This window comes from Leucopleurus acutus, assembly GCF_964270905.1.
Source record: "Leucopleurus acutus genome assembly, chromosome: 18".
NCBI lineage: Eukaryota > Metazoa > Chordata > Mammalia > Artiodactyla > Delphinidae > Leucopleurus > Leucopleurus acutus.
This window is the reverse complement of record NC_139160.1, coordinates 21,559,699-21,578,777: the sequence shown is the minus strand read 5'-3', so window position 1 is coordinate 21,578,777 and position 19,079 is coordinate 21,559,699. Positions and strand designations below refer to the sequence as shown.

General features: G+C 43.8%; 2 protein-coding genes and 1 pseudogene across 3 annotated transcripts in view; all 3 read left to right on the top strand.

Annotated features, from left to right (window-relative positions):
• The first annotated feature begins 4,351 nt into the window (after positions 1-4,351).
• On the top strand, positions 4,352-4,695 carry LOC309974951 (protein preY, mitochondrial-like; annotated as a pseudogene). Its single transcript has one exon. The product of its transcript is annotated as a protein preY, mitochondrial-like (transcript).
• Positions 4,696-5,145: 450 nt separating this feature from the next.
• Positions 5,146-5,337, top strand: LOC309974950 (phosphatidylinositol N-acetylglucosaminyltransferase subunit Y-like; the record flags this gene model as incomplete). Its single annotated transcript, XM_082859795.1, has 1 exon — positions 5,146-5,337. A coding segment is annotated over one exon (192 nt), but the record flags the coding sequence as incomplete, so codon positions are not given.
• Positions 5,338-8,636: 3,299 nt separating this feature from the next.
• Positions 8,637-19,079, top strand: part of GTF2F2 (general transcription factor IIF subunit 2) — a 156,899-nt gene continuing 146,456 nt past the window's right edge. The window contains exon 1 of the mRNA XM_082859322.1: positions 8,637-8,839. Coding sequence (XP_082715448.1) covers positions 8,774-8,839 — 66 coding nt within the window. The 5' untranslated portion in view covers positions 8,637-8,773. The remainder of the gene's footprint in view (positions 8,840-19,079) is intronic.

Below are 19,079 nucleotides of genomic sequence, written 5' to 3'. Positions count from 1 at the left end.
TTTTAGATTCCACTTGTAAGTGATAACATACAGTATTTGTCTTTCTCTGTCTGGATTATTTCAGTACACATAATACCTTCTAGATCTAGAACATTGTTGCAAATGGCGGAATTTCATTCTTTTATATGGCTGAGTAGGATTCCATTATATATATATATATATATATATATATCTCACATCTTTACCCATTCATCTGTTGATGGACACTTAGTTTTCTTCCACATCTTGGCTACTGTAAATAATGCTGCTATGAACATTGGGGCGCATGTATCTTTTTGAATTAGTATTTTTGTTTTCTTCAAATATATACTGAAGAGGGGAATTGCTGGATCATATATGGTAATTCTATTTTTAGGTTTTTTTTTTTTAAGCTTTATTAATTATTTATTTATTTATTTGGCTGCATGGGGTCTTAGTTGTGGCACGTGGGATCTTCGTCGAGGCATGCGGGCTTCTCTCTAGTTGTGGTGTGCGGGTTTTCTCTCTCTAGCTGTGGCGCGCAGGCTCCAGAGTGCATAGGCTCTGTAGTTTGTGTCACGCAGGCTCTCTGGTTGAGGCATGCGAGCTCAGTAGTTGTGGTGCACGGGCTTAGTTGCCCCATGGCATGTGGGATCTTAATTCCCCGATCAGGGATTGAACCCGCGTCCCCTGCATTGTAAGGCAGATTCTTTACCACTGAACCACCAGAGAAGTCCCTATTTTTTTTTTTTAATTTTTAAAAATATTTAATTAATTTATTTATTTGGCTGCACCAGGTCTTAGTTGCAGCACACAGGATCTTTGCTGTGGCACATGGATCTCTTAGTTGCGGCATGCTGACTCCTAGTTGCGGCATGCATGTGGGATCCAGTTCCCCAACCAGGGGTTGAACCCAGTTCCCTGCATTGGGAATGTGGAGTCCCAGCCACTGGACCACAGGGAAGTCCCTATTTTTAGTTTTTTGAAGAACCTCTGTTCTGTTTTCCATAGTGGCTGCCCCAATTTACATTCCCACCCACAGCATATAGTCCCTTTCCTCTATATCCTTGCCAGCGTTTTTTATTTGTAGACTTTTTGATGATAACCATTCTGACAGGTGTGAAGTGATATCTTACTGTGCTTTTGATTTGTATTTCTCTGATGATTAGTGATGTTGAGCAGCTTTTCATGTGCCCATTTTCCATCTGTATGTCTTCTTTGGAAAAATATCTATTCAGGTCTTCTGCCTGGTAAATGGTCCTATTTTGCTACACAGCAAGGAATCACAAAGCCTTGTCAATTCGACCTCCTAAATCTGTCTATATGTTTCCAGTTCATCTACTTCTTTTTATCTCCACTTTCCTCATGCAAACCACTGCTCCTTCCAACGTGGATTAGTGCAGTAATGTCTGAACTAGTCTCTTGGTTTCCATTCTGGTCCCTAACTATCCACTTTTTTTTTCCACAGTAGCTAAAGAGATCTTTTCTAAAATGTAAATTTGGGGCTTCCCTGGTGGCGCGGTGGTTGAGAGTCCGCCTGCCGATACAGGGGATGCGGGTTCGTACCCCGGTCCGGGAGGATCCCACACGCCGCGGAGTGGCTGGGCCTGTGAGCCACGGCCGCTGAGCCTGCGCGTCCGGAGCCTGTGCTCCACAACGGGAGAGGCCGCAGCAGTGAGAGGCCCGCGTACCAAAAAAAAAAAAAAAAAAAAAGCAAATCTGATTATTTTATACTCAGGCTTAAAACTCTTCTTCAGGGAATGCCCTGACAGTCCAGCGGGTAGGACTCCACGCTTTCACTACTGAGAGCCTGGGCTGATCTCTGGTCAGGGAGCTAAGATACCGCAAGACGCGCGGCGCAGCCAAAAACAAAAACCTGCTTCTTCAAGTTTATATTTGATCTGAACAAGGCCTGCAAGGCCTTGCATGGGCTGACCTCCCATTCCCTCTCCAACTGGTGGCATTATCACTGCTTTGTCACTCACTCACTGTGCCCTGCCTGCTGGCATGCCCCCGCTCCACAGACACCAACACATAGGTCCCTTTGGGGTTTGCAGATGCTACTCCCTTTTTTTAAAAAAAATGGGGTATAGTTGTTTTATAATGTTGTGTTAGTTTCTGTTGTACAGCAAAGTGGAGTTCCGTATGCTATACAGCAGGTTCTCGTGCTACTCCCTTTTCTCCAGAACACTAATGATTAAATAAATTATACTGAACACCAAGATAATAAAACCAAAAACTCATCACTTCCCAATTATTTTACTGTATTTTACGATTGTCTATGCGCTCTATTTCCATCTAATGTAGCCATTGGGTGAAAATACTATACGATGCCATGCTAATATGCATCTCATCCAACTTCACACTGCAAATCAGGCAAACAGGGACTTCCCTGGAGGTCCAGTGGTTAGGACTCTGCGGTTCTACTGCAGGGGGCCCAGATTCAATCCCTGGTCAGGGAACTAAGCCACGAGGTGTGGCCATAAAAAAAAAAAAATTTTTTTTTAAATAAACAAATAAACTGAATCCTCAAAAAAAAAAAATCAGGCAAACATTACAAACCAGGGCTTTTTCTGGGGGTTAGAAAAAGCCAGTTGTTAAACATTTACCAGCACACCACTGCCTATAATAAATTTTTTGTGTTTCCTTTCAGTTATTTGACCCAATATAATTAATGCAGTTACCACATAGTTTTCACATTGTAGTGTGAAGTCTTTTTTTTTTTTTTTTTTTTGCAGTACGCGGGCCTCTCTCACTGTTGTGGCCTCTCCTGTTGCGGAGCACAGGCTCCGGACGTGCAAGCTCAGCGGCCATGGCTCACGGGCCCAGCCGCTCCGCGACATGTGGGATCTTCCCGGACCGGGGCACGAACCCGCGTCTCCTTCATCGGCAGGCAGACTCTCAACCACTGCGCCACCAGGGAAGCCCAAGTCTTTTTGATTTATTTTCACATTTAATCATGTCAGAACTCTACAAGGTAGGTATAATAATCCCATTTTATAAGCTAGGAATTAGGTGCCGAGATGAAGAAATAATTAAGGTAGTAGGCAGCAGTACTATAACTTGAAGCCATGACTCCACAGCTCGTGCCCAACAATTTGCTCGTGCTAACAACATGGAAACTATTGCAGGGAGTATTTCTTTTTGTTTGTGGATGACTGGGGAAGAAAGGACTCTGCCGGGGAAGGCAGGTATTCTGTGAAAGAGAGAACTGAGAGGTCAAAGGGAGAGGCAGGGAGAATTTACAGATGGGATCATATAGCCGTGGTGTGATATCAAAGCAAAATTATCGATCTATACCATCACTAGTATAGGGGAAATCTAATTAATGACCACACTGCCACATTCATTTGTAATTTTTTTTTTTTTTTTTTTTTTTTGCGGTACGCGGGCCTCTCACTGTTGTGGCCTCTCCCATTGCGGAGCACAGGCTCCGGACGCGCAGGCTCAGCGGCCATAGCTCACGGGCCTAGCCGCTCCGCGGCACGTGGAATCTTCCCGGACTGGGGCACGAACCCATGTCCCCTGCGTCGGCAGGCGGACTCTCAACCACTGCGCCACCAGGGAAGCCCCATTTGTAATTTTTGAATGAAAAATTTTATGTTAATAACCAATACAGAGTAAGTCTGCCTTATTGAGAAGGATTTTGCAAAAGTTACAAATTCCAGTTATAAGAGAAATAAACACTAGGGATATAATGTACAACATGATAAATATAATTAACACTGCTGTATGTTATATATGAACATTGTCAAGAGGGTAAATCCTGAGTTCTCATCACAAGGAAAAATATTTTACTCTGTTTCTTTGATTTTGTATGTATATGAGATAATGGATGTTCACTAAACTTATTGTGATAATCATTTCAGGTTGTAAGTCAAATCATTATGATGTATACCTTAAACTTATACAGTACTGTATGTCAATTATATCTCAATAAAATTGGAAGAAAAACATTTTTAAAAAGGAAGGATTTTGTGATCGTGTTTTTCTGCCTATATGAATGCCGCTGAAGGTAATACTTCCTCTTGCTAGAATGTTTCTGAGTAAGTATGAACAAAGAGAATCTGGGACCTAGAGAGACGCTGGGCCCCTATGGGAGGGCCAAGGACAAAATCTGAGAGTGGACTCAGCTACTGTTAATATCATTCTAATTCCTTCAACTCGCTTGTAACATCTCCTCTAATGACTGCTGCTTATCCTCTAATGGCTACATGATAGAACTGTGGTGTTCTAAATTTACAAAACATGTCGTGTTCTTGAAAATTTTTCCGCCATTAGTGAGTTCTTGAGCCTTCCCTCCTTGGCTTGCATTTGTGCCTTAAAAGATTTAATGAAAACTTGAGGGGGGTGGTCAAGGGCGCGCAGACGCCCGGTCGCGGGCCGCCGGAACATGCTGAGTGGAGTGTGCGGCCAGCTCGCCTCAGCGCTGCGGGGGACACACGCAGAGCCGTCCGCGGGCGCCCAGAGGCATCTGCACGCGTTGGTGTCGCGGCCGCCACAGACAAGAGCGAGAGGACGAGGAAACCGCTCCGCGCCTTCGAACCAGCGCTGCTGCTTTTCCTGGTGTGCCCGCTCTCCAAGAAGCCGCTGAGATATGAAGCATCGACCAATGAATTGATTAACGAAGAGTTAGGAATAGCCTATCCAACTGTTGATGGGATTCATAATATGATACCACAGGCAGCTAGGATGACACATCAAAATAAGAAGCAAGAAGAAATGAAGGAGCCATAGGTCATACTTGAAAACAACAGCACAACTAAATTTTCTAAATTCCATCCACCTTTTAAAAAGCCAGAGTGGGGACTTCCCTGGTGGCACAGTGGTTGAGAATCCGCCTAACAATGCAGGGGACACGGGTTCGATCCCTGGTCCGGGATGATCCCAGATGCCACGGAGCAACTAGGCCCATGTGCCACAACTACTGCTTGCGCTCTAGAGGCCATGAGCCACAACTACTGAGCCCGCAAGCCACACCTGCTGAGCCCATGTGCCGCAACTACTGAAGCCAGTGCACCTAGATCCCGTGCTCTGCAACAAGAGAAGCCACCGCAATGAGAAGCCCGCGCACCGCAAGGAAGAGTAGCCCCCGCTCGCCACAACTAGAGAAAGACTGCATGCAGCAACGAAATAGATAAAATAAATAAATCTATATAAAAAGAAAAAAGTCAGAGTGGTGTGTAAAAAGTGGAGGAAAAGAATGTTCTGTCTCTTTGTACATTGACTGCCCTTATTCCATTGGTCTCTTTAGCAGGACTGTTATACTCGGCCTCTGTGATGTGCTTTTACAGTCTGCTCTTGTTGATTACCATACCCATTTATGTGTTCTTCCACCTATGGACTTGGATGGGTATTAAACTCTTCAGGCATAATTAATACAACCAGAGCCAAGATGGTGTATCCTAAGGATATGCTTGAGTGTCTGTCCCTAAAAGCTCAACTGCATGGAAATACTGGAAACCCACTTAATTTGCAAGAAAGATGCTTTGCCTAGCTTCTGTCAGAGGTTTAGGACTATGGGAGGCTTAAGCTGCGGAGGCTTCTTTATTGTACTTTGGTTCTGCCCTTTTTTTTTTGAAGGTTCTCATTTATATCTGGGGTATCAGAAAAAACATTTCAACAAAGTGTCTTGTTGGAAATTAATATCCCCGGCCATCATCTGATGACTTTATTTCTTATCCCATTCATAATTAAAAGTTAGTAATTTGAAATTTTATACGTTTATTTTACATTCAAAGTCTTTGGTAAAGTCACATGTTAAGGATGACTGAAATAATTCCAGAGGAGCTCTGTTGAAGGAACTGCAGAGAAATGCATTTGAACTAATGTGGTATAAAACTGTAATAAAGTGGAAATTTCTTGTATTTGCCAAAATTTTGAGTTTGTAAAATTACCTTCATTTCTTTGGCATCACATACTTACATTAATAATAATAAGATAAGGTATTGACATTTTCCATTAAAAAAAAACTTGACTAGTCAATCATCTGGGAGAGTAAAGAATTTGTGAGTTTCCTTTTTGTGTGGTGACCTCTGTATCTGTCTATGATGGCTAATTTTATGTGCCAACCTGACTGGGCCTCAGTTTGTCCAGATATTTGGTCCAACGTTATTGTGGGTGTGTCTGTGAGGGTATTTCTGGATGAATTAACCTTTGAATCAGTAGAGTGAGTAAAGCAGATTGTCCTCCCCAATATGGGTGAGCTTCACCCAATCAGTTGAAGGCCAAAGTAGAAAAAAAGGTTCAGTAAGGGAGAATGCACTCTCTCTGCCTGTCTTCAGGTTGGAACATTAATCATCTCCTGCCTTCAGATTTGGACTGGAACTTACACCATCATCTCTCCTGCCTCTCAGGTCTTTGAACTCAGACTAGAAGCATACCTTTGGCTCTCCTGGTCTTCAGCTTGCCAAATGCAGATCTTAGGACTTCTCAGCCTCCATAATCATGTGAGCCAATTCCTATACAGTAAATGCCTATCTATCTATCTATCTATCTATCTATCTATCTATCTATCTATCTATCTATCATGTGTTTCTCTGGAGAACCCTGACTAATACTTATTTGGTACTGAGAGTGATCCTAGAGGAACAGGGTGTTAAGGATAGGTTTTCCTAAATTGGTTCTGGGTTTTTGGAACTGGCTGCCTAACCTAATTAGATTTAAAGATGCTAATGACTCTATTTCAAGTAGTAAAGAGAACACTAATGGTCTCTGGCATCATTGGGCAATAGAGATACCTAAAATATCTGCACTGGATATGCCTAATTGACCACAAGCAGAAATCCATAGAACCTGTGTGGGAATGGATATTAAGGGTATGGGATCATGGTGGAAAGAACATAAAGCTGGATTGGGCCAAAATTATCGATGTCTGGCATATAATAGGCCCTTAGGAGGGTGAAGGATCTAGCTGTAATATATGTTACCCTGCTGGTCTCCAAAGTAAATCTGTGAATCTGCTTCATGGAGCCCGCATCCTCCTTTCCTCTCACAGCTCATAAGCATCCTCTTCAAGCTGGAAGGAAATTTGAAAAGGACAGATAGAAGAAGTCTGTTCTTTATTCAGCAATGTAGGAGGATGAGGTGCTCAATAAGTTTTTTCTTCTTCTTCTTCCTTATAAAATCATTTAAAAATATTCACTTTTTCCTTTCTTCTCTAGGCATTTCTTCTTCTTTAGCTATTTGTTCTCCCCCAATCCCTGTAAACGCATACACACACACACACACACACACACACACACACATTTTTAGGCTTCCCATAAGCCACAGATCAAGGCCAAGGTTCTAATCCTTTACTCTAAAGGTCATTACTAGGGTCATCCAGACTACATTAAGTCTCTTCTCTTATGGTCTCATATTTTAATTTATTCCTTCTATTTGATCAAAGCTTAAAGCAGCTCTCTTTATCCACTTGTCCTTTATATCTTTTAAGGCCATTTCCCAAGCTGTAACACAAGAATGCAATCTTCCTTTTTAACACATGCCTCATCTCCTATTTTTCCTGTTAGTTTTCCCAGCTGATCTCAGAGACCTGACAGCTTTTCCTAGCCCTATGCTGCACAGACATGGAATTTCTTCAATTACGTGTATGGTTCTGATGCAGGATTCAATACATTACTTGCCATTCTTACAATATCTTACTGTCTGTTTCTCTTCCAGCAAATGTTCATTCAGCCAAAGCCTATTGAAATCTGACAGGGTGTCAAGCATTGTGCCAGATGCTGTGAATAAAAAATGAATAAAACACTGTTTCTGCCTAGGAGGAGCTCATAGTCTAGAAAGCAAAGGCAGCATGTAAACATGTATATTATAATGCATCGTGCTAAGTATCGCACACTGTGATGTGAAGAAAAATGAAACTTCCTCTGGGGGAGTTGATAAAAGATCTCATAGGAAGTGACATTTCCATTAGTCTTGACACCTAAGTAGGAGTCTGCCAATCAGAAGACAGAGGTGAGAATGAGGGTAAGGGAAGAATAGGTCATCTGAGTAAAGGGAATCAGTGTGCAGAGGCTCTGAAATAATTGAGGAACATTCTGCTGTATTCAGGGAGGTCTGATGGGTTAGGTGTGGTTGGATGTGTGGTGCATTGAGCGGCAGGTATCAAACTGAGAGGGCCTGTGTGGAGAGGATTGAATTTTATTCTAGAGGCAAGAAAAGAGAGAGGAAATTCTATAAGCAGGGAAGTTTAACAATCAGATTTGTCTGTTACATGTCTATTGTCATTGACCTAATTACAAGGCTCCGGGTTTTGGAGTCTAAAAGGGGTGTACTCTGCTTGTTTAATTGGAGGTGCTCAGGTGCCTTTCAATTGAGACCACTTGTGCTAATTCACTTTATTACTCCTACCCTGTCCTCCAAATGCTGTCTCTCTCTCCTTGGCCAGGGTTGGACAGATACTGACAGCCTTTGTCTCTTTGAACCCCATTTTTCTGTTTTGACACCTTCTTTCTTCAGTTACGCTGACCTAGTCTTTGAAAGTATTGCTGACGTTTTGGCCCATCCCACCTTATGCTCTAATCACTCGGGCACAGCCCACGGCAGTAGCCACACCCACTCAAGAAGTTGCCTGCTCAGGAAGTTTGTCTGCAGCAGTGCGCCGTACTGACGGTAGCAGCGCGCAGGCGCAGTTCCCGGCTCCCGGCGGCGTGTTCCTCTTTTCCCGGGATCCCAGCGTCCCAGCAGGTGGACCCCGGCTCTTCACAGTCAGCCTCCGGCTCCGGCTTGCGCTGTGCTCTGGTCCCTCGCTTCGCAGTCCCCCAGCTTCCGGGGCCGCTGCTCTGGCCCGCACACCTCCGCCGGCGACAGACCCATGGCCGAGCGCGGGGAACTCGACCTGACAGGCGCCAAGCAGAACACCGGAGTGTGGCTGGTCAAGGTAAGGTTTGCGCGGCTCCCGCTTGCGCTCCTCCTTAAAGTAGTTTCAGTGACTTGAGACTGTCCCACCCCGTGCGCCTTTTAAAGTTCTTTACGGCCTTCTCATTAGAGCTTCAGTTATCTTGAGAGGCAGGACTCATTGTTAAGCTCGTTTGCAGACGAGAAGATTAGTTAAGGGACGCCCAGTGTTTTTCAGCCAGTTAAGAGCCCGAACCTGCCTGGCATGGATCTCCTTTCCCCACGACCTGGTTTTTCTGGGGCCCTGTCTTGGTGTCCCCCAATGTGAGCGGTGCATTTAACCCCAAGCTGAAAAATTTCTGCATCTTCTCTTGGTGAAACTGATTTTAGTTATCAGTCTGTATAAGGAAGTTGAGTGTCTGCTTCCTGTTAGAATTTTCTCAGCCAGAAAGTAGAACTGGTCTCTGCGTACCCTTAAAGTGTTCTTTTAGGTTGTTGGTTCTTATGCAGTTCTCAGGAGAGCTGAGAGAGCTCTGAACTCAGGAAAGGAGAGGCCGTGGACTGGAGTGTTCTTTTAGAGCATGACCTGGTCTCGTGAAACTGTCAGCAAATGTCTTTCGTTTTGTTTTGTTTTGTAAAGACAGCAATCTTGATTAGCCCTTAGTGAGCACAGTATTTGTACTTTACTTTTTCATATTGGGGAGTGTTGTCTTTTAGGAGGGTTTCATAAGACATATGCATGTTCAAAATGTGATTGTGACAGTATCCGAAACTCAAGTAAAATGTAGGGACCTTGGTTTGTTAGATTTTTAAAAACTTATATCACATGGCTGAGTTTTCATCAGTTAAATCTGAGAGGCCCGTCCTGTCTGCCTCTCTGAAGTAGCTCTCTTATGCTTATTCGCTAGTCAGTCGAACCTGTATTATATTCTTCAAAGCACTTGTCAGAGTCCAAAGTGATTCTGTGTTCAGTGTTGGTTACCTCCTTTTCCCCAGCACACGCACAGTCACATTTCTCAAGACCAGGCTCCTTGCCTGTCACACCCCGAACTGTGTTTGGCACATGGTAATAGCTCAGATTTGTGATGAATGAATGAATGAACTCTTATTCTTCATTGCTAGCTTTAGTCTCTGGTACTCGTTTGACTTATCACGGCGATATCAGTGTGATTTAAATAATGGAGTAGAGACTCCCCTGGTGGCGCAGTGGTTAAGAATCCGCCTGCCAATGCAGGGAACACGGGTTTGAACCCTGGTTTGGGAAGATCCCACATGCCGCGGAGCAGCTAAACCCCCTGCGTGCGCCACAACTACTGAGCCTGCGCTCGAGGGCCCGCGAGCCACAACTGCTGAAGCCCGCGCGCCTAGAGCCCGTGCTCCGCAACAAGAGAAGCCACCGCATTGAGAAGCGCACCGCAACGAAGAGTAGCCCCCGCTCACCGCAACTAGAGAAAGCCCGTGTGCAGCAACATCTCTCTCCTCCTGCATGCTAAATGGAGGGGAATCATTAGGTAGGAGAGCTCCTTTACACACGGAAAGAGCTTGAAAAGATGGTGAAGCTTGAGATGATGTGTTTGTGCTTGGAGCACAGTAAATGCTCAAGAAATGTTGTTTGCCTTACAGAGAGATTTGGATGGGTGGACAGAAGCCACCTGTAGTATCTCTGTAGTATACCATGGAGAGTGGAACTGAAATGCAAGAGTGAAAATGCACAGTAACATGCCGTATCCTGGAAATCAGAGAGGAGATTATTATGCCTCGAGTAGAGGCTTGGGACTTTATACTGATACTGTCACATTGTGAAATGGGGATGTTTTAACTTTAGTCTACAAGAAGTGAGGAAACTTTTGGAGGTTTTTGAGTAAGGCAGGGATGCAAATGATTCTTTTAGGGGGAAAAAAAACTTGAGGGGAAGATAACAAAATTAGAGTCAAAATTAGAAAATTATCACAGGATCATAGGCATTTGATAGTGAATTCTGAGGAGTTAGGGAAACTTTTTCAGCAAAAGTTGTCAGGATGTGGTGACTGACTAAATGAGGATGTGAAAGAAAGCAATGAATCTAAAGTTAAGAAATTTTAGTGTTCTTTCATATATGGCCATTTGAATACATTTTATCACTTTAAAAACTTACCTCAGACTAATGATTTGTTCTGTTTTGTAAAGGTAGTTATAATGTTTCAATTATTTTTTGTTTGCTGTATCATTGTTTCCTTACATCAATTTGGCCTGTAGTATTTCTTCTTTTTCTAACCTTATGTATCAAAGAAAAGTAACAGGCTTGCAAATACTACATCTTTCCAGAGTGTGAAAGGACTTTTTTTTTTTTTTTGCCAGTTCTTGTTCTCTGACAACCTTATCTCTTAAAGAGGATGAGAATTGCTATCAAATACTTTCTGTTCTAAAATCCATTCATGTTCCCTCTTTGTTTGACAACTTTTATTTCTGCTTTAGTTAAAGGAATGCTAGTAGGCAATGAGGTTTGATTTGCACACCTGTCAGATAGTTTGAATTTGTTTCATTTGCGCTGGGATTAGCATCCAGTATGATTTTCATGCCCATATCCTAAGCATATTTGGATTTTTATCTCTGAATTATAGGAATAAATTATATGAGAGCTTCAAGTTGTAATGGTTAATTTCATTTTCAGCTTGCTTTGTGTGATATTAAAATATAATATGTTGTTTATAGAGTTTGTTTCCATTCTTACCCAATTAGAATTTGTGAATAGAACTACATACGACTTTAAATCTTTTCAGTACACGTTAACATTTCTTATAAATAACGCCTTGAGTTCTGGTCTTTGAGGATCATTTGTTGTAAAATACATGAGTTTCTTCCTAGAGTGTTGCAAGTTTATGGGCCATTTTGTTCATATTTTATTAATTCCATCACTAGACAGGTATAGAAAAGGATAAATACAAGTAAGGGCTATACATACAAGATCTCTGAGAGTTTTTTTTATTTTTTTTATTTTTTTTGCGGTACGGGTACGCAGGCCTCTCACTGTTGTGGCCTCTCCCGTTGCGGAGCACAGGCTCCGGATGCACAGGCTCAGCGGCCATGGCTCACGGCCCAGCTGCTCCACGGCACGTGGGATCTTCCCAGACCAGGGCACGAACCCGCGTCCCCTGCATCGGCAGGCGGACTCTCAACCACTGCGCCACCAGGGAAGCCCTCTGAGAGTTTTAAGTAGGAAAAAAGTTGTCAGGTGGGAACAGGGAAGACTTTGGGGAAGGTGACATTTAAGAAGAGCCTATGGAGTTGATTAGTTAGAAAAGACTTCCCAGCAGGGCTGGTGAGTGTGTTCAGGAAAAGGCAAATATAGTGGAAGATTGTGTACCAGAATATCCACTACCTGTAACTGTTCTGGCCTAATGAAATGCCATTTCTGGAGTTTTGAATATCTTAAATCTACAAGAGAATGATGATCTAAATGAGTTTTGATAGATAATAGACATGATTGGATTTAACTTCACAATAGATGCCACCTGCTAAGAAACATAAACAGCTGCAGTTTTTACCTGGTCAGGGAGCTAGTCCCTTGTAGTTTGCGTTGCCCTATTTCTGTTGCTTAGTCTATGCCACTGTTAGGTTGCCAGCTGGTCACACTACTACTACACACCCGGTACCAAATCAGGATCTAAAAATGATATTTAAAAAAATTTGAGCATAGTTCTTTTGTTTGGCTTCCAATATTTATTTAAAATTTATTTATTTATTTTTGTCTGGATTGGGTCTTCGTTGCCGCACGCAGGCTTTTCTCTAGTTGCGGCAAGTGAGGGCTACTCTTCGTTGAGGGGCGAGGGCTTCTCATTGCGGTGTTTTCTCTTGTTGTGGAGCATGGGCTCTAGGCACGCGGGCTTCAGTAGTTGTGGCACGTGGGCTCAGTAGTTGTGGCTCATTGGCTCTAGAGCACAGGCTCAGTAGTTGTGGCACATGGGCTTTGTTCCTCCGCGGCATGTGGGATCTTCCCGGACCAGGGCTCGAACCCGTGTCCACTGCATTGGCAGGTGGATTCTCAACCCCTGCGCCACCAGGGAAGCCCAGCTTCCAATATTTAGACTTCTGGAAAAAAATCATCTTATCTAGTTATGATTGGCAGGAGGGTAGGGTACCTGATGGGGAAGAGGGGGAGATAAAGCTGGCAGGGTTTTTAGGAGTGGTGGGGGTTTTGTAAGTAATGAATATCATACTGGAGCTTGAATTATAAGAAATGCTATCTTTTGAGGGAAATGGACAGGTGGAGGTATTGACAAGCGCTGCAATGGGTCCAAACAACAGCTCCCTAGCCAGCAAAAAGGTGTGTTTCAAGCCCCATCAGCCTTCCTCTTATAAGCATTTTGATTGATACTTGTTGGAGGAGAGGATCAGGACAAGAGAGATGGACACCATCCCCTGTGAATATTGGGTCCTCCATTCAACAACTCAAATGCCACCAAGCTCAACTTTTATTTTTTCACAGACAGTTAAACAGTTGGACATTGGCAGCCAGAGAGAAAGCTATGTACCAGGGAGAGATGAAACCGGAATGGGTGATACCCCGAAGTCTTGCAGGAGAAAAAGGAACTTATATTTATAATGTACCAAGTATTTTACATAGCAAACCTGTGAAGTAGGTACTAATTATATTTTTCAGATGGTAAAATTGAGGCTTAGGGAGGTTAATTATCTTGCCCAAGCATGGAACAGTAATTCAAATTTAGGTCTGTTTGGCTACAAAGCTTATGCCAGGAATAGGAAATGTCTTTTTTTTTTTTTTTTTTTTTTCTGTAAGTGGGCCTCTCACTGTTGTGGCCTCTCCCGTTGCGGAGCACAGGCTCTGGACGCACAGGATCCGCGGCCATGGCTCACGGGCCCAGCCGCTCCATGGCATGTGGGATCTTCCCGGACGGGGCCACGAACCCATGTACGCTGCATTTGCAGACGGACCCTTAACCACTGCGCCACCAGGGAAGCCCAGGAAATGTCTTTTTTTCCCCTTGGTTCTCTTTAATGAATCATCTCCCTGGAGACCAGAGGTGAGGTGGGGGACTTTGTGTTTTTTTTGTTTTGTTTTGTTTTGCGGTACGCGGGCCTCTCACTGTTGTGGCCTCTCCCGTTGTGGAGCACAGGCTCCGGATGCGCAGGCTCAGCGGCCATGGCTCACGGGCCCAGCCGCTGCGCGGCATGTGGGATCCTCCCGGGCCGGGGCACAAACCCGTGTCCCCTGCATCGGCAGGCGGACTCTCAACCACGGCGCCACAGGGAAGCCCTGGGACTGTTTTTATGGCCTTAGGTCTTGTCAGCTCCATACGTTGACCTTCAAGTAAACGTGTGAGTAGAAGCTGCCCGTCATAGGTTGGGTTCCCAGGGAAGCTGGTTCTGAGGAGAAGGTTAGCATGCAGAGGTTTGTAATGGAGTGCTCCTGGGATCATCACCTGTGGAAGGAAAAGGACTTATGCAGGATTGGGCACAGGGTGGTTTGCCCCAGGAACAGTGGGCGATCGTGGCCAAAGGGCCTGTCTTCAGTGGAGGCAATTCCACAGAGAGCTAACAGATGAGGGCTCTCTGTGGTCACTCCCAGCAGCTAGGGGAATAAGGCCTTCAATCCTAAACGAGGAAAAGAGTGTCACATCACTGTCTAATACAGTGTCCAATACTCTGGGAGAAACAGGGCTTTGGAGACTAGTAGTTGGGGAACTAGATATTTGATGATGCAAAGTTGGCAAACAAGCTTAGGGGAGTAACTACTGTATATATCACCTTAGCACCTTGGATTCAAAGGCACTGTTGACCTTAAAATTGACCTGTAGCTTGAGCGAGCGGATTGATTCCTCCAACAAGCTTTCAGTGATCGCCAGTCATTGTTCTGGGCTCTGAGTGTGTTATGGTGAGCAAGAACAGACAGGCCTGGGCCCTGTAAACTCGGATCTGTAGTCTGTGCTGGAGAGGACATCAGTCAAGTCCTAATGAAGGCAGTTCCGGACAGATGAGGGCACTGAAGCAAGGAGTACTGTTGTGTGAGTATGAATAGCAAAGGAACTTGACTTAGTCTGGGAGGTCAAGGGAGTTTCCCTGAGGAAATAATGCTTAAGTGAGTCATTTTCTGGTCTTGGGAAATCTGAGAAAACATCCCTGTACCCATTATCTTGTCTCCATCTCATTTTCTTTAATGAATGTGTAGACAGTGGAAACAACACAGATATCTCACAAGTGACATGTTGACAAGAGTGTTTTGCGGAAATTTACTAAGAATAGAATTCAGGTGTTCTCATCCAGAAACAAAGGTAATCATGTGAGGAGACGATATGTTAATTAGCTTGACTAGCGTAATCATTTCACTGCATATATCAAATCATCATGTCGTACACCTTAAAAATAAAATATGTTTAATGTTTTAATTAAAAATATCAGCTGTCCAGGGGCTTCCCTGGAGGCACAGTGGATAAGAATCTGCCTACCACTGCTGGGGACATGGGTTCCATCCTGGTCCCTGGGAAGATCCCACATGCCACGGAACAACTAAGCCTGGACACCACAACTACTGAGCCTGCGCTCTAGAGCCTGCGCGCCACTACTACTGACCATGAGCCTAGGGCAACAAGAGAAGCCCATACACCGCAACAGAGAATAGCTCCCGCTTGCCACAACTAGAGGAAGCCTGCGTGCAGCAACGAAGACCCAACGCAGCCAAAAATAAATAAAATTAAATCTTAAAAATAAAATTAAAATAAAAATATCAGCTGTCCAAAAAAATGTATTTTGGAGCCTTGGAACCATATATACCGTTATTTTTCCTTTTCCTTCTACCTCTTTTTTTCACAACTTAATGGGCTGGGACTTCTGGGAAGCCCATTTCCATAAGCTCTTGGTATAGAAAGTTATATATGATTGACATAGTATCCTCATTGTATTCTATTTTTCATTACAAGGGTATAGTATTTTGGCAACGTTTTGAATTAAATAAGCTGGTAGGCTTACCTGGGAACTTACTTTTTTCTTTTTTTTTTGGCCACATTGCACGCAGCATGCCAGATCTTAGTTCCCCGACCAGGGACTGAACCCGCGCCCCCTGCAGCTGGAAGCGCAGGACCACCAGGGAAGTTCCATGGGAACTTACAGTTTTATTATAATAATGATGACAATGCAGTATGAGTTCCAAACTTGTTTTTATCAATTAACTTCTGGGACGTAATCTTTGTTTTAGTTGGCAATTGCTTGTATTAGATACAATTATTGTACTGGATTTGATTCTTAAATTTGTTTTAGTGTATGATATATACTTACTTCACTTAGAACTATTGTCTTGTTGTTTGGTGGCCTAAATTGTAGTCTCCAGCAGTTTGATCATAGAATCTTCTGACCTGGTTAATGTATTGAAGAACAGTGGTCTCATCAAGAGCTCCAGAACATTCTTTTTTTTAAAATTAATTAATTTATTTATTTTTGGCTGTGTTGGGTCTCCGTTGCTGCACGCAGGCTTTCTCTAGTTGTGGCGAGCGGGGGCTACTCTTCGTTGTGGTGCGCGGGCTTCTCACTGCGGTGGCTTCTCTTGTGGAGCACAGGCTCTAGGCACGTGGGCTTCAGTAGTTGTGGCTCACAGGCTCTAGAGTGCAGGCTCAGTAGTTGTGGCATGCGGGCTCAATAGTTGTGGCTCACGGGCTCTAGAGCACAGGCTCAGTAGTTGTGGTGCACGGGCTTAGTTGCTCCGTGGCATGTGGGATCTTCCTGGACCAGGGATCGAACCCATGTCCCCTGCATTGGCAGGCGAATTCTTAACCACTGCACCACCAGGGAAGCCTCAAGAGCTCCAGAACATTCTTGTCTTCCCTTTATCTTAATAACATTTCAGGGAACCAGCAATGAGGGGACAGTGGCAGGTTGGAAAATGCTCTACTCTACTATTGGTGTTTTCCTCTCTTCCCCCTTATTTTAAGGTAGATCTCTGAAATAAGGTTTCCCTTTGAGAATGCAGTGAGAGTTATTAAAATTAAATTCTGTATCCTGGATTTATCCTAATAACACCATCATTTCATTACACTAACATTTCTTCAACAATATCCAGTCATTAAAATAATAACTCTGTTCCTACTGTGTGCCAGGCTATTCTAGATGCTAGGGATGTGGCAGTAAACAAAACACACAAAATATCTACCTCGTGCAGATTGCATTCTAATGGGGAGGGAGAATGGACAATAAACAGATATGTATATAGCAGGTGATAAGTGCTCTGAAGAAAAACAAATCCGGGTAAAAGGTGTAGAAGGTAGCTGGGGATGCTATTTTAATGGCGTGGGGAAGGGCCTCACTGATAAGGTGGGCCTTGAGCAGAGACCTGAAGGAAGTTATGGGGATGCCCTTCAGATATCTGGAGGAAGAGCATTCCAGACAGAAGTAACAACGAATCAAAGGCCCTCGGATGGGATGGTGTTGGGAATGTTCACACATCTGTGTGATTAGAGTCAAGTGAGTGAAGGCAGTAGGAGGGTCATGAATCCGTAGATCCATGAGGCCATGGATTGCAGAGGGCTGAATCATCTAAGACATTATAGAGGATTTTTACAGTGAGTGACATGGGAAGCGAGTAGCCATAGAGAGGCAGCTTGGCATGCTGATTGTGGAGCTAGACTGCCTAGGTTAGAATCCTGGCTTCCCACCGCTAGTAATTGTGAGACCTTGGACAAATGATAACTTTTTGGTGCCTTAGTTTCTTCATCTGCAAAATGGAATAATAATAGAGTTGTTATGAGGATTAAGTGAAGTAAAATTTTAAAGTGCTTAGAAAAGTACCTGGCACATGTTAAGCACTATGTAGATGTCTGTTAAATAAATTGAAAGGCTTTGAGCCAGGACAGTATCATGTGACTTTGGTTTTAATATGGTCACTCTGGCTGCTGTACTGAGACTCAAGTGTGCATGGACAAGAGTGGAAGCAAGGGAATCAGGAGGCTATTACAGTAAGAGATGGCTGTTACAAGAGATGATGGTGACTTGGATTAGGCTGGTAACCCTGGAATTGGTGAAAAGGACATGGAGTCCGGATATAATTTGAAGGTGTTGCTGACAGGCTATGTCAGTTAATTGGATGTGGAATGTGAGAAAAAAGGAGCTATTGAAGGTAACTCCAGTTTCAGACTGAGTGCCTGGAAGGACGGAGTCGACTTTTACTGAGATAGGAAAATTGCAGGAGGAACAGGTTTATGAGGGAGAAATAAGAGTTCTGGTGTGGATATTTTGAGTTTGAAATGTCTAGTGAATATTCAGATGGAGAGTTTGAGTAGGCAGTTGGATATATAAGTTGGGATTTGGAGGGGAGAGCTGTAAATTTGGGAGTTGTCAATATACAGAGGGTATTTAAAGTCAAGAGATTGGATGAGATTACATAAGATTGAGTGTGGATAGAGAAGAAGAAAGGTCTGAGGACTGAAATCAGGGCCCTCTGAGGTTAAGAGGTCAGGAAGATGAGAATCTAGATGTGTGGAGACCAAAAAAGGAGAGTCCAGAGAAGTAGGAGGAAAATCCAGAGAGATTGGAGTGACGTGAAGCCAAGTAAAGAAAGTGTTTGAAGAAGGAGGAAACAGTAAGTTCTCAAATATTGTTGATAGGTCTGCAAGACGAGGACTAAACATTGGCTTGGCGATATGGCGAGCTTTTGTAACCATGGGAACCAGTTTCAGCAGAGTAGTAGCAGGGAAGCCTGTCTAGAGCAGAGCAAAGTGGCAGAGGAAGAACTGTAGTCAGCCAGCAGAGACGGCTCTTCCAAGAGCTTTGCTGTAGAGAGGCAGAGAGACGGGACAGTGGCTGGAAAGAACGTTAGAGCCTGCCCTTACCAGGTGTGTGATCATGAATTACTTTGCTAACCTCCCTGTGCCTCAGTTTCCTCATTTGTAAAATGGAGACAATAAAAGGATTGTGTGAGAGTTAAATGGTTAATATATTTAAAACATTTAAAAGAGTGCCTGTCACTTAATGTGTTAGTTATCTATTGCTATATAACATTATCACCACAGGCTTAGTAGCTGAAAATAGTGTGCATTTATTATTTCATAGTTTCTGTGGATCAGGAGTCCTGGTGTGGCTTACCTGGGTCCTCTGCTTCAGAGTCTCTCACAGGATGCAGTCCGGGTGTCAGCCAGGGCTGGACTCTCAGCTGAAGCTGTGCCTGTGGAAAGATTGTTTCCAAGGTTCCGTGGCTGGCAGAATTCAGTTCCTCTAAGGTTGTGGGACCGAGGGCCTAAATTCCCAGCTGACTGTTGGTTGGAGCCTGCCCTTAGTTTCCTGCCACATCTTCGAAGCAAGAC